The sequence below is a fragment of the Calonectris borealis genome, chromosome 1 (genome assembly GCF_964195595.1).
Source record: "Calonectris borealis chromosome 1, bCalBor7.hap1.2, whole genome shotgun sequence".
NCBI classification, from domain to species: Eukaryota; Metazoa; Chordata; class Aves; order Procellariiformes; family Procellariidae; genus Calonectris; species Calonectris borealis.
In genome coordinates, this window is record NC_134312.1 from 61,010,593 (window position 1) to 61,033,952 (window position 23,360).

At 37.3% G+C, this 23,360-nt stretch overlaps 1 protein-coding gene across 4 annotated transcripts in view; it reads right to left on the bottom strand.

The window, feature by feature from the left end:
• POLR3B (RNA polymerase III subunit B) overlaps positions 1 to 23,360 on the bottom strand; it is a 79,744-nt gene that overhangs the window by 19,793 nt on the left and 36,591 nt on the right. For 3 of the 4 annotated variants that reach the window (XR_012674563.1, XM_075156811.1, XM_075156822.1), the window contains exons 16-24: positions 23,144 to 23,297; positions 21,023 to 21,097; positions 20,164 to 20,262; positions 16,466 to 16,593; positions 9,900 to 10,109; positions 8,328 to 8,408; positions 7,873 to 8,031; positions 6,322 to 6,439; positions 5,849 to 5,991 (exon numbers count right to left, since the gene is read on the bottom strand). Coding sequence is in view for 3 of the 4 variants with exons in the window: in XM_075156811.1 (XP_075012912.1) it covers positions 5,849 to 5,991; positions 6,322 to 6,439; positions 7,873 to 8,031; positions 8,328 to 8,408; positions 9,900 to 10,109; positions 16,466 to 16,593; positions 20,164 to 20,262; positions 21,023 to 21,097; positions 23,144 to 23,297 (1,167 nt within the window). In the remaining variant the exon portion in view is untranslated. The remainder of the gene's footprint in view (positions 1 to 5,848; positions 5,992 to 6,321; positions 6,440 to 7,872; positions 8,032 to 8,327; positions 8,409 to 9,899; positions 10,110 to 16,465; positions 16,594 to 20,163; positions 20,263 to 21,022; positions 21,098 to 23,143; positions 23,298 to 23,360) is intronic. The other variant, XM_075156802.1, reaches the window with a different exon arrangement.

Consider the following 23,360-nt stretch of genomic DNA (forward strand, 5'->3'; position numbering starts at 1 on the left):
AAGTTAGGCAAGCAGAAGGCAGATGCTCAAACTAGTAAAAATTTTAAAAAGTAAGCAAGGTCAGACTTTGGTAGATAAGTGGTATTGTCATGAAGTTTATGTACTTGACAATGCTGTGAATGGATTTTGTTTTGACACTAAAGAACATGGTTCATTTAGGAAAACAAAGACCATCTTTCATGAATTTAAACTCGCTTCCTTGTCTTTAGAGTTGTTTAAGTGCAGATACTTCAGAAAGGTTTAATCCTTTATCTTAGATCTTCAGCTATTAAAAAGCTTCTGTTTGCCAGTTCAAACAATCTCTTGCTTAAATACAGTTTTTCCACTCCTCAGGAATACTGTTCAGTATTGCTGCTTAGTTCTGTGATCTACAGGACCTTTGTTGGAGGTGTTAATCCTTTTTCACATGAGAGACTGAGAAATGTTCTTTCAGAGAAGTGATATATTGCTTTTTTCACATCAAAGGAGCCCAACTTTTTCTTCATTGTGACTTGTAGCAAAGCAAGAGGAAATCTGGAAATATAATAATTTAGTTTGTATGGAACTCAGATGAAGCTTCTTTAGCTTAACAATCCTTTAGTCTTCTGTGCTTTGAAAAGTGACTTTGCTTGAAGAATGCAAGATTGAAAAGCAAAATAATTAACGAAAAAAGTTTCTTTATCCTTCTGGAAAAAATACGATGCAATATAGTTAAAACAAAGTCCTACAGCTCAGGATAAGTCCTCCCTGGTAGGTATATGGTTTTTTGTGAGACATGAGAAGCTTAAGGGCTTATAGACTCAAGTGACAGTCTTACTCTCAAAGATCTTACTGCAATGTCCAGTTTGAAGATGAATATTGAGATAGAGCAAAATATTTGCTGGTGCTTTTCCCAACACAACGTGATGGCCTCATTGGGTTTTTTCTCCTCCTCATACACTTCTTTGTTTCAGACAGATCTTGAAGGAAAGCCTAGCTTTTGCAGGCAGTTTGGAAGAAGTGTACTTAAAACATGGACTTGAATGAAAAGAGGGTGTGGTGGCCAGGCCAGAAGTAGTGACCCTTGCCAATACAGTGTTGACATGTGAGAGGACACAAAGAAGATAGCAAATACAGAGGAAGTGGCATAGATCTATATTATTATAGAGGCCTACAAAATCTACCTACATATTTAACGAAAGGCTCTTCTGTAACAAAAGGCTAAAGCTGGTTTGTAAGATTTAATCTGTCATATCCCAGACAATTTCCAATTCTGTTACTCTGCTTCTGTCTGTCCCAGGGACAAAGTATAGCTTTGGAATACAAATCAATTTGGAATACAGGAAAAAGTCCATGAAAAAAACTTGAGAAATGTGGTTTGTGCAATCTCTTATTTTGCACATATTTTAAAATTATTTTAAAACTACTACAATTCCGTGAAATCAAATCTCATCTTCATGCATTCCTTCTAGAAAATAAAAATACTTCACAGAAAAGATTGACAATACAAAAAGGAGAGAAACATGCTTTCTCTCCTTCTCACTGAATCAAGGTACTTGTTAGTTTAAGCTCATCATAGGTTTAAATGGCCCTATGATGGGCTTAAAGCTAACATTCACAAACTAATCTTGAAGTGGTAATTGCCTGCATTCAGAGAAAGATTAGAGAACAAATTCAGGGCTAATTAAAAATTCTCTCAATGGAAAATGTTAAACTGTTAGTATTATGATTTCTGTTTCACAATTGTCTATATTCCTCTGTTATGACTGATCCTTCCCTGATTTGGTGTCAGAGAAGGATGATACTAGCTGTATTTTTAAACAGCTAGCAAAGGAGATTTTCCCTTTCCTTTTCATGCCTTTTCTCCAGTTCTATCATTGCCTGTAATCTAAGATTAATGTCAATATCTGGTCATTCACTGTATACTGAAGTTGCAAAACAGTAAACTCCACTGTTCTTGTCAGTATTTTTTTTCTTGTTATCTAACACATGTATCTAACACACGCTTCACTAAGCACATTTCTCCTTTCTCCCATTTATTGTAACATTTTTTCCCATAATGTACTACAAGCCAGTGAACTGAGAGGTCTACTACCAGGAAGAATATGTATCCTACTAGAATGTAACAATTTAGAATATGATCACTCCCCCAATCACAAGATATTACTACAGATTGATGTACTGGACAGAAAACAAGCACATGCCTGTGAACTCTGTTACACAACTGTTGCAATGTTCCCACTCGTATCTCCAAAACGAAGCTGAAAGGGACATTTGCTATTCTGAATAATTGATGGTTTTGGTTTATTATTATTATAGGTCCAAAGCACAGATACATGGGCGATCAGTCATTCTAACCTGATGCAATGCCAGGCATAATTATGGGCGCCCTCAAAGTTCCCTACAGCATTTAGGATATTTTTTTCATTATCATGGGATTTCCACAGGTATTTCACTTTGGAAAAAATATATTACTAACTTTCTATGGCTTTTGGGATATTAAAGAAAATACCAATACGGTGCATATTAGTTGTTTCTGCATTTGACCATGAATATCAGGGTTTGATGAGTAGCAAAAGTACTCGCGAGATGTCTGTCCTTCAAGACCTCTAAAATGAGCTTGCTCTAGACTGTGAGATGCCTTATGTGCATTTAGTGGTATGGAAGGCCCTCTGTTCCCCAAAGCCACATTGCAGCCTGCCTGACACAATTCTCTTTCCTTCTGTCATTCTTCCACTTCCACCTTTTCTCCTCTGATGGTTCTAGACTTATGGAGCACCCTTTTTCTTGATTTTTGGAGGGGTATGAAAATCAGTTCCATTTAAATCCTGTTCAACTGACTATTTCAATAGGTGCACATCAATAGCCCAAGCTAGGAGAAAAATCTTACCTGCTTAAATTTTTCATGCAAATGCCATAAATATTTATCATGATTAACCGAGCAGCTTCTTTAATATAATTTGTAGGCTATTTTTTTTTAATTCTAGCAAGAAGATTTGTCCTGCACAGTACTGATTGTATTGTTATATAATAACTTGCAGCTAAAATGTCGCATGCCACTTATAAGGAGAAAGGACTAATTAGACGAAGCTCAAAATATATGAAGAAATGGGCTTTGCTCTAAAAGCAGTCATAGGCTTAAAAATAGTGCACATCTTCATTGTGTACAAGATTAAAAAATTACTTGAAAGAGACTCTACACAAAATCTTCCTGAGGAGAATCTTCCTGGAGAGAAGGAAGGAATGGGGTAGTTGAACCATTCCAAGTGCTCAACTCTTTCTGTTTGCCTCTGAAGCTAATGATCTTCCCTCTCACTTACCGAAACTATCCTATATGGCTGTAGTGCAAGAACTAGACTGGATTTTAAAACGAAAGTCAAGAATGTACTGCTGCTTCTTTACTTTTTTGAAGCCTTCAATAGGTACTGGTTTCCAAATCACTTGGGGACTCAGTGAGAATCACTTCCTATTTTTAGATCAAAAGTCATCTTGAAAATACAATCAGGAAAAATGTTTCAATGCTTATCAGAAGAGTTTCTATTTCTTAATGACAGCAGAAACAATGGAAGGATTTCTTTAGAATACAGAGTTTCAAGAACCAGTTTTATGGGTTTATGGAAAGATACTGTGGAAGTAAGGGTGATCTTGAAGAGAGCTGGATGTACTGAGAAAGCCTGCATTGACTGCACTCCATAGAACACACACACAAAGAACTTGAGGCAGTATCTGGTAACAGCTGACTGTAATGATCAGCTACTGCCTTTTGTACCCATTTCACTTCTTTTGATTGACAGGTTTGCTCTAGGTAGATGTCCTGATTACCAAACCTGGAGACTACAGAAATGAGGATTACTGTGACTAGCCCTGCATCTCACAACAGGGATGCCGTCTTTCACTTCAGTAATACCTGGCCACCTCATTGCCACTGATGCTTATGTACTTCCGTAGCCCCAGAAAGCTATAAATGACCTCAAGTCATTTGACTTCAGGCTACACAAGTCAGTAAAGAAGTAAACAGTGGCATGGAGCATTATAAAAACAACTTCTTACTTGTGCCTAGGGTCCATCTGTAAGCAACTGCCCTTCATACCTCTTCCAATTATGCTGGCACCGAATATGCTGGAGATGATTCTGTTGAAGCTTCATTTAAGAGAGTTCTACAGCTGATACTGCCTGCGTACCGCTGACATTTGTTGCAATTTCATCTCTTTTCACTGGCTCAGATCTACGTATGGATGTTGTGCAAGTACCAGCTCTCTGCTGACTGACTCCAGGGCATATTTCCCACAGACTTCTCTGGTTCTGCTCCAAGAATACAGGATGTGAATCAGCACAACAAGGTCAAACCCAAGATGATGCTGGGAGTAGAGTGGGAAAAACTGCTGAAAGGGAGCTCCTCCTAACAAAAACTACTCTCTCTTCCATGTGTCTTCTGACAAAGAGAACACTGCTCACGAAAGGCCAGTTTGTTCGCAAGACAACATCCCTTAGCTAGTATTGTAATTTGATGTATTACTGCAAAGTTCATTGACTACACCCAATTTTAAGTATTAATGTTTCAAATCTAAACAGTGTCCTCCATTATTTCCTCAGTTCCCTTCCCCTGCCCTCCACACCTAGAGGATTCTTGTGTTACCAGATGTAAGATGCTGGCATGCTTTATACTCAATGCTCTGGTTCCAGTTCCTCAGAAATCAAAGCAAGGAAGTAAGGATTTTTTTGTCCCAGGAGTTACTAAGACGTATCACATTTGCCCAGTACAGGAAAGAAGTGTGCTGCAATGGAAAGGATTTGGTAATATCAATCTCTTTGCTTCCCCACGATATCTGACATGAGACCGAGCAATGTTCTCAAACCAAAATAAGACCTAAAAATGTAACAAGATTACAACATTCCGGTAATAGGTTTAGCACAGCACATACAGTAAGGCAAAAGGTCATGCTGAAAGTACTAAAAATCTAGATTTTGCAAATGTACAGACAGATGAAAACCTGTCAAAACCTGTCCCACATTGGGACCAATGGGATCAAAACATGCTTTTAAGTCAGTTACAGCCAGACTGTTTTCAGTCACTTCTTTCTTAACACCCCTCCCGCAACTCCCAGCCCTTTGAGATTCAGAGAGGATGTTATGAGTCACATTTTTTTGCCATTAAGGTGAAAAGGAGTCCACTGCTTTTCTCAACAGCTATGGAAACAGGCTCCCGATTTTCATCTTTCTTATAACATTAACGGAGAGTGACATGCTACCAAGCAGCTTCCTAGTAGGTACCCATTTTCAACTCTCAGTTTGAAGATCCAGAGGTGCCCCAGATCATGTCCCAGGTGTATTTTTAAAAACATTTTCCCCTTCTTTCCGGTCTCTGCTGGTGCACTCCTAGTGGCATTCCTGATTTGCTTCCCCTTTACACCATGGCTCTGAGCTATCTATCTGCAGTCTTGTCTTTACAGCAGTATGTCTGCACAGATGACTCGCAGACATCCCATTCCATCTCTGGTCTTTCCTGTCCATTCAGAATAGGCCCTTTCACTCTTTCCTCCAATCTCTCTCTTGATAACCCATTGTCAATCCTATCACCTAAAACCAAATTCACACTAGGAAGAAAACAAAACCCAAACAAAACTCAAAACCCTGTTCTAGTTTAAAATGGGCAACTACTGTATTTTCCAGATTCATAAGTCAATGCAGAGTTGTGTTTGCCAGTTCCTCTCCTCAGTTCCAGAAAGAACATTGCTAAATTAGGTGAACTTAACCAAAAAAAGGGATATGGTCTTCTACTGCTGCATTCATAAAAGATCTGAACCAATCAACGGAAACATGCATGATGATATTATGTGTGTATAGTAGGCATACCCAACATGCATTTATTTTTATTAAACGTGTAGCTTACCTTTCTGCCCATGACGACTGCTAAACTTATCTCCAATTTCTGGACGTCTAGTTTGCCTCAGCAACATTTTGATCAAGAAAGCATCCTCTGCATTTGATGAAATCATTACTTTTTCAATATAAGAATCAGTCGCACCTTTGTAGCTAGTACAAGAAGACAAAACATGAGTTTTACATCTGTGAACCAAACACAAGTTACAAACAAGTATCTGTGTATTGGTAAGTTTCTGGCTAAACTGTAGTCTTCATGGAACTTATATATGGGAGGCCAATGGAGCAAAAATTTTATATATTTATATATATTTTATATATTTATATATTTAAAGTTCCAGAGTACAGTATGTTTCTGGAAAAGAAAAGGCTTAAGAGATACAATAGAAACAAAGGGAGAATTAAGCTGAAATTGTAAAGAACAAGGTATATTTTTTTTCCTCCATGTACCTTCCCCAAGTATAACGTTATGATGCAACATACGTTACTGGCACGTCTTTGTACTGTGGCTGCTGAGGCACACTACTTCCTTCCAGAGGTGTCTGGGTCACAGTTGGCATAGATTTGTTCACCAGGACTTGCTTATTTTCTACTTTTTCACCTTCAAAGAACAAGAAAAAAAGCACCATGAAAACATATCTGGCTACCTATGTCAGAAATACATTTTAAGCTTTAAAAAAAGGTAAGCTGGAAGACAAATTGGGAGGAACATGTCCAGGAAGTACGCCGTGTTATTTTATTAAATATTGCATGGTAAGAGTATCATTAAACTAGTTTGTTTTTGTAAACCAAAACAGAATAGCTTGCATGCTGGGTGTACTATGAGAATAGCTATTCAACATACGCTGGGTCTAAAGAACAGACAAAACCATCTGAAGTAATCTGCCGTAAGTAAGGAGAAAATTAACAAGCAACACTGTAACTGACAAATTTTAGAAATTCACACTTAAATTCGGGACATCACATTACTTCCATAATGAGTTGTGCAAGACTACTTTCAGCCTCTCCTTGCAGTTACTTTTTGCTTGTGGTCTCATATATCTGCTATTTTCCCCTCCATTCCCTTATCCTGCCCTTCACATAGAAAACCAGATCAGTAGCACGCCCAATGATACTAACACACATCAAGTACCTGCTTCCCACCTCCTCCGCAAAATTACACTGAACTTCAGCCTATGTCTCTTTTCTGTCCAAATTAACTGTTTCAAAGAGGTTTTTACCTACACACTGAGAACAGCCTCAGTCTGGAGTCCACCCCAGTCCTATGTATCCTAATACTTCAGAAGATTTTGCCTTTTTTTTTTAATTAACTTTGAAAGCTCCATTGTGATGTGCTAAAGAGCAAAAGTGACCCAATTGTGTTGCTATAATGGAATTAAGTCTAGAGTCTTTTACAGCACCTTTCTTATTAGATATCAGCAGATCTATTAAGCTGTTTCCTAATTGAAGGCTGACAGTATGGGACAATTCTTTCTCAAATTTATTTCCATTGGAAAGTTATACACCTATCCTCATAACTAAATGCAGTTGTATTTATTTTCTTATCTCCGTCCAAACATATTTCTAAAGTGTTAAAAATACAAGGTTTTACTTCCTCAAACAATTGCATTAACTGACAGCATGCTAGGAGATTTTGATGTATGAAATCAAAATAATAAGGAATCTATCCTTAAAAAACAACGACAGAACATATGAGAGAGAAACAGTAAAAACCTACAGTATCAACAGTTTGTCAGTTTGAAGATACAAGTATACCACAAGTTCCAATGCTTCAACAGATTCACACTGTTAAAGACTCACTCCTACTTAAACATAAAGCTCCATTTTCTTATGCACAAAAAACCCTGCAATGACTAGTACCACGCTGCTTTCAGAAACTAGTATTTTTTAATTTTCCATTACAATACTGTCACCTTCAAGACAAAAAATGAATTACACTAAGTATAAAACAAGGTGCACAAAAAATATTAACAGAACATTAATTTCTACCTCAGATTACGAACGTGCCATGACTGAAAATGTAGTTTGACATACCTGGAGAGCAGATACCATCAGCATCTAAAATTTCATGGCGCCAGATTGGTTTACGGGTAGCTGCATCCAACATCGGACCCATAACTTTATCAAATGTCTGGTTTGTGTAACGCTTCAGTGTACACTTGGCATTCTTATATACAAGACACCTTCCAAAACCTAAAATGTAACACAAACTCATTTGCCTAGGAGTTCAAAGATTCTTTAAAACACGTTATCAAAATAAAACAAGAATGCAGAAGCTGAGCTACAGAAAATAAAATATTTTTTTATTAGTTAGATTATTCATTGTCTTGAATATGCCTAACATTGTACATGGATATTTAGTAGCTCACAATTTAAAAATCAGATCATGCATGCTACTTTTTTTAGACATTGGACTATGGTCCAACTCTGAAGTTGTGCCAATCCCTTTCTATACCTATGCACACACACGCACGCATCATTTTTCTTACCTTTGGTGGTCCATAGGGAGACATAACACAGGAGAAGAGACTGTACCAGGACGAGAACAGCACCTCTTCCTTTCGGGATTTCTAAGAAACCTGAACTTTTACTCATGTTGTGGTTGACACAAGCTAACCTACCAGGAAAGTACTGATTGAGTGTTTCATATAATCACCCCATTACTCACTTTTTTCCCAGCTGAAAGAATTCTGAATTACATATGTTGTTACAAAATAAGTTTGTTTTGGGTTTTAGATGAGAAAAGGAGCATCTCTGGAATTTCTCTCCAAGTACAGCAACTAGCCACAATACTAAACACTTTAATCACATTTACAATTACAGACAGCCAAGAGCAAGGCTTTCTAGTAATCCTACGTTATTTTAGTTCATTTGAAGGATGGTTGCGGCCACATACAGTAGATCTATATCTTTAGATTATGTCAAGTAACTCCTGACAAGCACTACAGCTCTCCCTGTAAATGTTACCAGTCTACCAGAAAAGAAAACATTCAGTTTTAAATCATGCCTGTTGTTGTTTTAGAAAAGGAGGCATAAATTAAATGCGGCAGACATTAATGCCAAAGATACATGTCTAGGAATACTATTATTGCTGCCTAGCAACTGGGAGGAAGGGAGTGTGTGGGGGAATAAAGTCATGGAAGAATCTGATTTTGGCCACCCGAAACTAAAACCAATTTGATCACACTGCCCTATGTCTTCTCTCAAGGGAATTTATTTAGAAAAGAGAGAGGAGAGACTAAGTTTTCAGGCAACTCTCCTCCAACCCCCAGCAGCATTAACATAAAGGGCTGAAGAACTGTAGAGAGAGCAAGACAGGCCAGACTGGCACAAACATAGGTTTCACTTAGTTACCTTCTATTTGGTGCTTATGTACTTTTACTTAAAATACACTGCACTGCACAGATTTTTTTTTTTTTTTAAGGAAGCAGGTCACTAGTTTATCTGTGGATAAACATGAAATTATTTTGCTTTAGACAATACTATTATTTTCTCCCAGAAAGTAGGCAATACTGCTATCGCTCCCTCAGAGAATCAAGTTCACAATGACACAAACTATCATGCATTCCATTCCTTTCCCAAATACATTCAGAAGTCTAATTTCATCTGTTGCATTTGTTACTGGTGAAAATAATGAGACCCCTCTGTTAGTAATGAACACAGGTTCAGGTAACCATCTAAAAAGCAAGCCCAACAGAACAGATTATCTAATACCTCACATTTTTTGTAAACTAGATCTTTTCAAAAAAGAACCATTTACACTTTTTTATTTGAGGTCAAAAGTTAGCCATTTTTTCTTATAATATCCATACTCAGAAGTTTATTCACACGTTGGCAACTTCACTGCACTATTGCAAGCATGGAATTACAATCACTACTCACACAGAAAACAAACAAAAGCATTCAAAGCAGTTTTGGAATTCAATTTCTTAATTGAAGATGTACTGTTTGTAATAAATGCAATAAATGTTATTCTAGGATAACACCACGAGACAAAAAGTTTATTAAAACATGTATTAGAACACACACTAGAGAAGTGGGAAAGAATCGATGAGTCTTACCTCTGTCCAAAGAGGCCTTGTTTAAGACAAGAGCATCTTCGATATCGTAACCACTGTAGCTCATCACAGCGACTGTGGCATTCTGTCCAGCAGGCAGTTTCTCAAAATCTATCAGTTCAATTGTTTTTGTTTTTACCATTGGTTTTTGCGGATAGGCTAGAAGATACATAAGAGTATCTATCCTGTTTCTTTGATTGTATCCAATAGTACCTGTATGTAAAAGAGAAACAAAAGTGTGTGAACGTTAGTGAGTTTCCCAGAAACATTTTGGCTAAAAAATTACCAAAATGCAAATTAACTAAAACCACAAACTGAGGAATTTCATCTAATAATAGAAATTCTTCAAGAAAAGAAGGGGAAAAAAATCATAAAAGAGACCGAACCAAAACAACTTTACATTATTATATTTAAATAAAGATGTAAGTGGCTTCTTAATTTAAGCTTCCAGGAAAAATAATTTATTTTTTCTTAAACAGGGAAAACCTAAGCCTCAAGACAAAAAGAACATCAGAAGAAATCAAAGTCAGGTCCTATATGACTGAATGCAAATAAGATTTCTTTTTTAATCATGACATTGAATAAAACTGCAAGTATGAAGTTTGCTTTTATTGTTCTAATAGCCACAGGTTTTTTTTGGAGGGCTGAACTTGTGTTCCATAGTTCTGATCCAAAATTTCATGAGAATCAATAGAAAGACTCCCATTGAGTTCAAGAGGAACTGTGGATCAAGCTCTGCATCTTCCACAACATATTTCCTTCCTTTTCTGGGCAATAATTAGTTCAACAGCAGCCTGTGTTAGAATGTCACAAAGCATGAACAAAGCGTACAGTTAGCAGCAGACAAGACTGATTTACTTTCTGAAATTAGAGGCATCATTGCTAGAAAGACTACAGTAGAAGTTCACTCACAATATATTTGTCTTTTTACATGAAATTAATTTTAAATTTACGGTTCAGAATTCAATCCTTTGTATAGACCTCCCAGCTTGAGACTGAAATTTTTGGCCCTGTCCCATCAGCCTGCCAAAGTGTCTTCTGAAATCTGAGGAAAAAATAATTAACACCCAGCAGGGAAACATAAACCGTTGTGTAGCAGAACAAAAGTTAAGGCAATCGTATGTTATTAGAGTTTGCTGTACCAGGACTATGCTATGCCTCTAAGCAATTAAGAAATTATAGTCTGAAAAGTTAAAAGTTTTAAAGTTTTAAGTGCGAAATATTCTGCAGTACTTGTGCTTAGGAGGTAAGTCTTTCAAAACCTTTCCATTTTCTCCTGCAATTTCAGAGGCTGGCTGCATTAAAGAAAAGGTCAAAGCAGCTAGTATATAATGAAGACTTCACACAGCCAGAATATAGTACAGCTGAACACAAATCTGCTCTTAGGGGAGGCCAGCTTCATGTGTTATATGCATCTACTTGCAATTTCCAAATGCCCGCATTTAAGTAAAATGTCTAGAAAATCAAGTATCTAAACCCAGGCAGCATCACGGGCATTTCCAAAGACCTATCCTGTCCTTGGCACTAAGCTCTCTCTCCTAAACCACCACAGGTCTACCCTTCCCAAGGATGAGGATGGGGAGATAGCTCAACAGATACCATCCAAAAATAAACACTTATAACCAGCTCTTGCACACCTGGTTTCCTTGGTTCTAGAAAGTGGATTTGAAGCCACAGGCACAGCATTTTCAAACAACAAGGAAGATTTGGTAGAGTTGACAGGCTTTACTTGTCTCTTGCTTTTGAGCAGTTGCTTGTCTGTCTTATTGTTGGAGAAGGCAATTAATTATCCCTGAGCAGTATTTTCTGTCTCCAGTAAGAAGCAAGCTGGTAGGGCCTGGATTTATCAATACTGAAGACCTTCCCAGTCACCCCCCACAAGGCCCACCAGCTGAAAGCCCTGTTACTTCTGATATTGTCTTAGCCTAAGTATTAGACATTGTTTTCATTGTACTTTGATAAAAAACCTGGTTTTCCCACTATACAGCTAAGAAAATCTACTTCCAATTAAAAACTTAGAGGTTTAGACAATTTTTTCCCTCTGCACCTAGAATGAATAATCTGTGTGCGTTCAGGATAGGCTGTCTGCTGTAGAGCTCATCTTAAAATTTTCATGGATAGGTGCATTTTCCTGTTGTTGAGAGAAATCTTGAGTAAGCCACGCCAACTTCCAGTTTTGAAATGCTTGCAATTTTTTTCTCCTCTGAGATGCTTACATGCTGTACCTGCTATGGTTCACTGGTTTGGGATGCTAAGATGGGATGAAGTCTGGAGCACCTGATCATAGCTAATCTTGTCCTTTATACCCCAGTAACAATCTGTGGAAGTCACCTATATATCAAGGATTACAGATGACACTTTTACATATTTCAGGTAACGCAAACTATTTCTCTCTCAGATGCTTCACGTATTTCAAAGTTGGCATTTTTATCAGAAGTTCAGATGAGCCTGACAGAATTGTTACTGTTTGAATCAGACCAGGAGCCATGAGCAACTGACATTACTGAGATTTTGAGCCTCAATAATAAACTGTATTCAGGCAATTCTTCAGGAGTTGAATGCTGTACCATATCAAATGGAAAACATATACATATATATCAATGATGGATATCCTAGCAGGAAAGAAACTGGTTAGAGAATGATGCAGGAGCACAAGTGAAATAAATTAGCCTAAAAGCATGCCATACATCAGCAATATTTGTCCTAATTGCTACGATTTAATGGTTATACAAATAATGCCTTCTCTAGACTGGTCTAACAAACCACAGCCTTAAACCACAATCTGCTTATTTAAAATTAAGAAGCAGCTCTCTTCTTCTGAGGACTCGTGTGTTGGGACGAGACCTCTGTGTGGGGATTGAAATGAAGGAAGTCACCAGGTTCTGAAAGAACAGAGCCCTTGTTTGCTTCAGCCAAACAGCCAAGCAAAAGCAAAGTATAATTAAAGTTCACCATAACAAACCCTGCTCACAATGACCCACATTTATAATTATCCCAACAGCAAGAACCAATTTTTTTCATTGGTAATTAGCCCTGTTTAAAGCAAAACACACAAGGTTGACCTGGATACAACAAAATTCATTTTCTTGCTTTTCTCAGCGCTTGGTATATTGTGAATGCACGTGTGCATTCTATCCTTTTTTCCACTTCCTGACAAGTTTTTTTTTTCTTTTAGAGTATCATTTGATCATTCTACAGTGCAAAGTAATCACTATAAAAATGCTATCTATTGATATTTAGCATAAATGGGATATTGTTATTCTGATGCAGAAAGTTTTGAGAACTCACCAGAACAAACAGCCAGCTAAAATACGCGTTTATCCAATTGTCTGGTGTATTACTTACAGCAACATTAAACTGTACAATCAAAATTAACAACTGTCAAAACCCAACAACCATCAGCACTTGGCTCCTTGAAGCACATTTGTCTTCTCAGCTTCATTTTTAACATATTCAGCTGGTTATAGCACAAGGTAAAGCAGTATATAAAGGGCTTTGCTATTTCACAGAAGCAAAGCAGAATGTACGTGATACAGTAGGAGGGTTTTTTTTGTAATATCAAAGAAGTTGCTTCAACATAAACCTCTGCAACAAAGCTCTCACCCACCTACCACTCTCCCCTCAAATACTTTCTGCTCTTTCACAGGTTAAAGTAATAATTAACATCCAAACCCTCCTTTCCTTTCTCAAGACTTGTGTTATGACATTTGGGTTGAAACTGCAATGCACAGTTGGGCTATGAGAGCGTACAGCTTGCTTTGTGTACCCACACTGCCACTTTCACAGATGCGCATGTGCATGTGCAATATGGTGGATTACTGGCAGGAAAATGTGTATGTTTTCATTTCTTACATTAGGCTTTTATACAATGCTTCACAGTCACAGAGGTACAGTGTGTGAAACTGACTGATTTTCTATGTCTTAATGGAATTGAAAAGCTCTATTTAAAATTATTTCTCTAATTGTAGGAGCCTTTGATCCTCGTAAACATTATTTTAGCAACACATGGAATGCAAACAGTACGGACTCTTGTCTTAAATACTTCTCAGATTTTAAGCTACAGCTGTTACCTTTGCACTGAAATGTCAATGTTCAACTGAGGTCCTTGCAGCTGCTGTCGTATTTCCCACCTAATCATAACTTCCCCTCAGTCTTACAGTTCAACCTGCAACATATGGTAAATTATCTATGCCAAAACAGAGGGATTTCATTTCAATTTCATTTCACTGAAATCCAGTTTGCTTGCTAAGCGCAGCCCTAGTCCTCCAACAAGATGACTCATTCTGCCCACGAAAGGGAGGTATTTTTCAGGACGTTTAATGTTATCCTGCAGAAACATTAATATTTTAATACTAACACTTGTAAGGGATACTGGATTACAGACCCCATTGCAAGCTCTGATGTCCACCCTCCATTTACCTGTGCTTTCACACCTTTCCCTAACTTGATGTTGCTTAAAAAAGAGCAAAGACTGACCAAAGCTGCTGGCACAGCCCTGTAACGTGGTCAGAGGGGGTCAGTGCTGAGTAGCACAAGGCCCTCCTTTCCCAGTCTGAGCCCTGGGGCTCCCTCCATGCCCCCACAGTTTGACAGCCGAGGGAGTGACACAGTGGATTTGGACATGAGACTTTCCACATGGCAATGTTGGACCAGGAGCTGCTCTGCAATTTCAGGATGGGGAAAGAAAGCAAGAAGGGTGCATGGTTACTTAAAGGTGGGGGTTTGAAGTGCTATATCACATGTCTTCATAAATACAAACGGAAAAAAGTACGTGTAATGTTTCAGGAACATCCTCTAGGTCTCATCTGATCAATAAGTGTAGAGAAAAATCTACCCCTACATATTGCCACTCACGGTGGCTTTTTTTTAAGCATTTATTACAAAAAGCTTCAGGTGTTTGCAGATACTTCAGGCAGAGCAAAATACAGCTCAGGTCATGTGCCAACTTTTAAAATGTACTTTTATCTAGCTGCTTATTCTTTGAGTCAGGTGTTTTGTCATAACAAACCGAAACAAAGGCTTTTTTTATTGCTTAAGATATTCAATGGCTTTTGTGTTCCTAGCGTCAGCAGGAACGTCAGAGGATTGTATCCAAGGAGCTAAATGTGCAAGACCTAGGGTCAAAGCAGCTGAATACACCAACCTCAGAAAACACAGACAATGAATTGCAAATGACACTCAAAACAAAACGAGAAAAAAACCTTCACACAGAAAACTACAAAAGAACTCCACAGATACTGAATTGGCTTTCTGTACACACTGATCCTGCTTAACTGTGTGTGGTAACTAACCAAACCTTCTGAGACTAATAGTCATAAAATAGAGACTCGGGGGTGGGGGAAAGATAATGGGATGGGGGAGAACTGTAAGGAAAAAGATTGCATCGCTCCTCTTTTTTTTTTTTTTTTTTAATTTAAAAGGAGGACATGCATCTGTTGCTGTTTTCGGCTATTTTGATGCGCTGAACACGACAGTTCAGCACAAGGCAGTTACTCTGCTATTAATTCTGCTGAAGCGTCTCACAAAAGGTGCAGTGTTTCAGTTTCGAACACACAGCACAAAACAAATGGTTTAGTAAACCTAACAGAAGTGGTAGTTTTTTCATGACAGAGTTGTTCTACTGTAGCTCTCAACTTGCGAGCAAGCCATCAATACAAGACATAAAACTGGCATGTACAGCACAAGTCTGAATACAGCTATCTGAACTGACGTACTACTGGTCAGGTTCTTCTTGGGACTCACTCTGGCTTGATCATGACTTGGATGCTTTAATGCCAGTTTAGCTGTGTGTTAAAGGAAGGATTAGAACTTACCTAGTGTCAAATTACCCACAACAGCAAATTTACAAAATGGTTGGTTTTTAATGACCAGCTATCACATTTGTAAAAAGAATTATTAAGTGATCAGGAAATTAATTTTGTTTCCGTCATTTTGCTGAGAGGCCATTACTTGCCCTCTTCACCCAAAACCAGAAAAAGCCCAAAATCTAAACTTCGGCTGTAGGAAGTGTTCAAGTAACTAAGCACTCTCTTTCACATTTTGATTCCTCTTATTCTCTAATGTCAATGTAACTATTTATTTATTTATTTTTAGGGCACCTACTCAACTATTCAGGGAAATTCTCCTCTCTCCACGCTCTGTCTCTCTTTGTGAGAACACTTTTTAACTCTTTTTGTCTGGAAACCCATAGCACCATCACAGCATAAAGAGAAAAAACCTCCACTCTTCCAATCCTGCAGCTATGCTGAAAACTTGGAAGTCATGACAATTATCAAAAAAACACAACAAAAAAGCAATAGTGCCCCAGTTTCTCCAATTTTTCTTTTAAGTATTACGACCTGCAGATATGATGTCCATTAGGTAAAACTGATTGGTATTTTTTAGCTTTTAATTTTTCCAACTTTCAGAGGTAAATTCTTTCTTCCTCAAAGCTAAAGAAGTGCTCTTTTCCTTTTCCTAGCAAAGCTTTTATATGAATTAGGAAAGAAAGAATTTCTCTGTCTTGTCACTTATGCTACGTAACTTCAAAAACTACATAACACTCCAAAAAGGAATAAAAAAAGTCTTACCCATTGCTTGTTTCCCCATGGCACACTGATAAGTGTTTCTTGGGGACTGGTTGTGGTGAGGATATGGAATCAGACCAGCACAGACACCAAGAAGCGTGAAAGGCTCAATCTCCAAATGCGTTGTATCTCTTAAAAGAAAGAGTACCAATTATAGCAGCCTTGTGAACAAACATCTTAACTAGAATTTATTTAATTTAGTAGTATCTCATAATACTTCAATTCAATTCTGTTGAGGAAAATGTAAGTCAGTAGGACCTCAAAACATGGATTCACTATGGGATATTTTTTTTTTTTAAAAAAAAACCTTTCTTTTGGCTTTAAGTGTTTCCACATGAAAAGAAATGAAAGAGAAATAAATGAGCGTTTATGAATTTCCATCATGGAGAAAAAGATTCCAGATAACGACAACCTGAGGAAGCTCAGTAAGACAACAAAACATCAGTTTATACAGTAAGACCCAAAACACCTTAAGGAATGTCTTCTCATGTAATGAGAGTCCTCTGCATCAAATTACCAATCTCAGAGATCTAGAAATACACTGGGGAGGTGGAAGAAGGAAGAGCAAGACAGATTCAGGTACTGAAAAAAATAAAAGTGTAGTTTTAGTTTTCCAAGGTCAGTTATATAATATCAGTTAGAGGGAAAACATCTGTGTCCAAACCTGATCCAGTGCCATGGGTGATAATGGCATAACAGAGCAGTATTTGAAAAGCTCTGTAAATATTTTGGAAGTGATCATGTTGTTAAAAGGTGGTACTGATGAGAAGTAAAAGGACAGGGACAAGGAGTAAGGGCTGAGAGAGAACAAAATTTGTTCTACCTGGCTTGAGCTTCAGAGGAGAGAGTCCGTGCTCAATGAAGACAATTAATCACAGCGTGCATTGGGATGCAAGCGGAGTGACTCATAACTAAGGATGGAGTGTACAATAAAGCTTGGCTGGAGCAGATCTACTTTTTAAATCAAGATAAGTAACTAGGAAATGGGGAATTTTGAAATAAAGATAATTATAACTAAACCTATCCAAAGCATATCTTTCACAATGTTCTGGAGTTATTACACAGAGCTTGGGTTTAGGTATACGTTGCTTCTCCCACACACCTAAACCCACTGCATTCTGGAAATCCCATCTTTAATGTTTGAATTCTCTTGGGAGTCTTTTGGAAGACTTTTTAAAAATAGTTAAACAAATTAATTCGTTTACTAAACTTTAAGACCTTGCAAAGGAAATGACTGGAAAAATTTCATTATGATGTCAAAAGACGGCAAAGCATCACAAGCTCAAAAAGGCTGAGGAATTACCCACAAGTACATACAGACTGAAGACAAGGATCAGCAGGAACTTACATAAACAGTGTATGTACTACTGGAAAAAAGGAAATCTGAAAACTGAAAAAAATCTGGAAACTCTGAGGAGCAAGCCTAGTGAAATTCTCTATCAGTCCCAGAAATCTTTATAAATCACAAATATGCTTGAGCAATCTAAAAATCACCTGCTGGCCAGGCGATAGCCACTGTTTTTCTCTGCTTGATAAAAAGCAGCTATGTTAATTGAAGCCTGTCTTAAGAAAATACAAATGGGAGAATCCCAATTGCAGTCAAGTAATTGCAAAATGGTCTCAAGAGCCAGTAGCAAACTTAAAGCACAGACTGCTCCCCCATTCTGTAGAACTTCACAGAACTGCTGACACTTCTCTAACAATAAAACAAGAGGTTTAAGACTTACTGATAGCGAAGTTAGCAAATTTCTTCAGAAGGTACTAGCGCATGGAACTACATATACCTTTTCAGATAGGGTATTCAACACAAGTATTTTTCCATTGAGGTCAATCCTATTTCAACCAAAGAAGATGCAACATATGTGGATCCTAGTATCTTATGAAGTATTCCACAGTGCTAATGAGAGACCTTCAAACTTTACAGAGCAGTTTGATTTCTGCAAGTCAAAATGCTGCTGCCAGAAATTGGCCCAAGAAAGGAAGGCAACCTTGTAAGTTTGAAAATCAGAGTTACAAATGGGTAAGGAAGAAACTGAACGCATTAAATAGAGTCAAATCCTCCAAAGAAAAAACCCCTAATTGGATTGGAAAGGTAAAGAGAGGATACTGTAGCTAAAAGAAGCCTACATCACAAAAGCAGGAATGTTAATGGGATACTTCACAATAGTGGATTGAATCAGTTGTATTACCAGAACAAGTTGTACCAACGTGGTCACACCATTTAAAATGCAAGATGATCAGCTGGGGGAAGGGGGTACACAAATCAACTGTTCAGGATGTGAAGAATATCATTACTAAACACAAGGAGCAATGTGCTCATATGGTGCAAGCTCAGATACTTATGGCACTATTAGCTACAAGCATTGAAGCTAAACTCAAAACAAGTTGATGGAAAACACAAGAATCCCCCAAACTTTTGGCAGTTATTGTGGAGTCATTTCCTCACACTAGCCCATTGGAAGTTCACTGTCTCCTCCTATTTTTGACTAAACAGTGATTTCATGTGACACACTCCCATTAATTTTCCCACCTGAGTCAGGTGTCCTGTAACTTAAACTTTTCAGCTCTGGTGCTTTGTGGAAGTTATTTAATTTTGGCACAAATGACAGCAATTGTGTGTGCTCTTCTTTGCTCATGTATACAGAAGCTAGCCAAGAGCATGCAAGAGTAATTTCTTAAAGTGATAAAGTCTTCAAAAGCCTGGGCAGGAGCAATACAATTTAATTAGCAGAGTTAATGCATTTCATCTGGCAAAGATTAAAGATAACTGAAGGTCTCATCCAGCTCCGCTGAAATCAATGATGTATTTCTACTGGCTTCCATGAGTACTTGACCAGGACAGAACATTTAGAAAATGCATTTTCTGCGTAAATCTACTGATCAAACATTTCATGGAGATAACTTCTAACATCTTAAGTGCAGCCTTCAGTTGACAGGATATTGTCAGAGAAACATCAAAAAAAAGTAAAAAAATTTAAAAGAATCCTTCCTTTAATATAGGCTCTTTAATCACAGTCACAAGACAGAGGAAAAAAACCAAAGCACCAGGTCCTTCATATATGTGGAAAACACAACAAATGTGGAAATCTTTCTAAATGAAAATCACATACCAGGAATGGGTTTAACCAATGTGGTAAAGAACACACAGAATGATACAGACATTTTCATCAGGGCCTGTTATACATCCAAAAGTCAAAGGGAAAGTCTCATTCCAATACTTGAGACATTTAGTGTAAGCTGGTTGTCCAGGGTCTCTCTACAGCCGTAAAAGAGAGATATTTTTCCAAATGACAATCATGACGTCCTAAGATCATCATTTAACACGTGGAACCATTTGCCTTCTGGATTCCTATTGTATAAAATTACTTATGATGAGCAGCCCAATGATTAGAACAAAAAAAAAAGCCACATCCAGAGAAACAAAAGATATACCTTTAAGTATTTCATATTTTTGAGAGTTAGAAGCAAGAAAAGATCTCCCGAAACCCAAAAAGCTAAACCATTTTTTGTAACTATCCCATGGATAACTTAGGATATGTGTAAACAGATTTCTTTCTTTAGCTTTCATCTGGAGTTGTTTCAACCATTAGCAAGGAAGCAGTATGTATGTCTGAAAACAGTAACATTATTAATATGCATTTCAGAGAGTCACTCTATGAAAGTTTTTCCTGCACCAGTGTTTAGTCTGAATGCATACTTACTTATTAATTGTATGTTCATATAGTGCAATGTTACAGTCATTTTCTTCATTCACATCCAAATATTCAACAAGGCCTTCGTGCAAGAAATCTTCAAAATTCCTACAGTTAAATTAAAAAATTACACTAGAAGTACTGTCTTTTCTTATATTTCTGCAAAAATAAAACTACATAATACATATATTGAGGGAATGTAATATGTAGAAGTTAAACTAGAGAAATATTTAAGATGAAAAGTTCTGTGCATTTTACGTATTTAAAGAAAACTATTTTTTTAGATTAATCCCCGTGCCCATTCACTCCTTCACACAGTCTGACTGACCAATGTTACTTGTTTGAACAACTAAATAAAATCTTCCTGCATGTACTCATCATCACTATAAATGTAGGCAAATATAAGGGTAATCTAGTAAGTTTTTGTGATGGTTTTGCAAAATTTAGTTAAAGCTTTTTTGTAAGTTTTGGGTGTTTGTTTAAACACCCAAACTAAGAATTTGCAAGGAGTTTCAGAACTAATTCTGAATTTGTCTAGTTTAGGGTAGTCAAGCTGATATTCGTTGTGTTTGATTTTTCAATCAGGAGAAGGATGATACTGCCTCAGGCCTTCCACTTGCAGAAAGATGAGGCTGTGAGATGTATTTATTCTGTATAATCACCAAATTTCATAGCAGTAACAAAATAGGCAGACCAGACTTAATTTGACTTTAAACAGAAAACCTCCAATACACCAATTATTAATTTGTATAGGAAAGTAGACTTCTCTACATAGCTAACCCCAAGATTGTGAAATACTGACTGACTGAAGCATTTCCAGATAGTATTTACTTAGTGAAGATGAATATGGTCTATGTGAATTATGTACCTGTATCCCTGAGCCAGCTCTTCCATATGCTTGTTTGTAACCGCAGGTTTTTGCTTCTTGACAATTATGTAGGGTCTACAATTTAAAAAAAAAAAAAAAAAAAGATTATCATAGCAAATACATAGGCAGGTAACTTAATTTATACTTACAGTAAGAACCCTGCCTACGCACAACCTATTTTATAAACCACTTTTAAAATTTATCCACCTTTAACTGATATAGTCACATAAATACAATCAGTAATTATTCAGACCTTGGTTTGATACACAGATATCCTGAACTGACATATTGTCTATGAAGTACCCAAAAGGTGTACAAGAAAAATTAAGATTTCAATTTTGAGAAGGAAGCCTTTTTTCCCCTCACCCTCTAAATCTTTAAACTAACATTTTATATGTTTTACCTACACATTTTGTTGATGGTTTTAAAAGATTTAAGATTTCCCAAACTACAAAGCTAAGAACAGCATTAAGTTCTATGGATATTGCAGGGACTTCATACAACACTGAGTGAACAGTTTGTGCTCAAGTGTCCATATGTAAGAATGTATTTTGCTGTTACTTACATGATGTAAAGTACAGGCATTTACTATGGCTGACCTCAGATGAATCCATAAATTTCAACAGCACATGGATCTCTGAAGGCTTCCTTACAGCAAGAAAACACCGACACAAAGGATGGCATGCAAGAATAAAATGTCAAGGGCTGTTGCTATTTGGATAAGTTGCTCGTATAAAGAGCAGCAAATAGCTACGAGATACTTGTGGAGTCCACTCTGAAGTCTAAATAACTGTTTGAAGACTAACGAGCACTTTTAAATGGTTAATAGGGGTATCTGAACAATTGCAAGGGTGGGGGGTGCCACAAAACAAACTTGGTAAATACCCGGAAATCCACATGATTTCACTTGTCTTTATTTTACAAATTGGAAGTTTTGCTGCATCTCCAAAATCGCAGAATGGCCGATATTAGCCCTGACGGGAAAAGTGATTTCTCTGCCACTGAATATGCTCCTACTCTGGATCTCTTGATCAGGTATGATTAACTGATCATTTGTACATGTACTATTTTGGAGCCTCTAGCATGCCTCAAACTGCATTCAGCATGCTCTGATATTCAATTAATGAATAAGGTGGAATGCCAACTGTAGTTGTGACTGCTGCTTCTTTAAAGTACGCATAAAATATGCACACAGCTAGTCAATGCTAAAATATACATATATTTATTAACTCATTCTGCCTCTCCCAATCTCTACTTTGTTCATCTTTTATGCCTTGTTCTTCAGGCTAATTACCTGGGCCTGGAGATGTTTTACTTGTAAATAACCTAGCACAATGCTACCATAATCTGACTGGAGTCTCTAGCCTCTACTATAACTCAACCTGATTTTCTGTCTCAAAATATTGTTATGTTCCACTCTTTCTCATTTTAGCCACCCAATTCCTTTTTGCTTTCCTCTGTGACATGACTGTTATTCAGGCACTCTTTCTGTCTAATAAAGAGCATAAGTATTTCAAGGCGGAGACCTTCCATATAGGTTTATTGAATTCCCTATCTACTTAAGGGCAAGCGATGAAATAAACCAAAATTGAGAGACATAATTCTTGGTATTATACCAAACAGGTATACGCAACTGAGGAAGTTTTGCACCAGAATTAAAGGCCCTTGAAGACAAAGAGTAGCTTCTCATTCTAAAATGTAATATCACACCCATGGGACATCAGGCGAGTGGCTGCTTGCTTTTACTTCACAGGAAGTAAAAAAACGCTCCAAGGACATTGGACATTACTAGAGTGGCCAATCAGGTTGATTTTAATCCCCCCTCTCCTTTTATTTTCTTTTTTAAAGAAGATAGAAGAAACATTTTGTTTTGACTTCTGTTTACAGATAAAACAGATTTATTTGGGCTGTTTTTTTTTTTTTAAGTTGCTTGACCATATAGTATGTTTCTCAGATCCGCCTCTTTTGAATGAGGGCTATTTAAGGAGAAAAGAGATGCTCAAGTCCTACTGAATTTGCTTAAATCTGTACTCATGAAAGTCTTAGCCCAGTGTATTTACAGTGCATAAAACAGTGTTTATAGTAAGTTCACTAGTGAGATAATTCTGATGAGATGTTTACCTGCACAATCTCCCTCCATCAGAGGAAATGTAGACACATCTGTCAGAAAGATTTGTAGAGATGGAAACAAATTCATTGATATAACCCGCTCGACGCATTATCCGAAACGTGTTGACTAATTTCTGATGATCACGTATGACACCAAGGATGTTACCTATTCAGAAAGACAATAAATTCATGGTGCATTCTTTGCATATCCAAAACTCTACTTACAAAT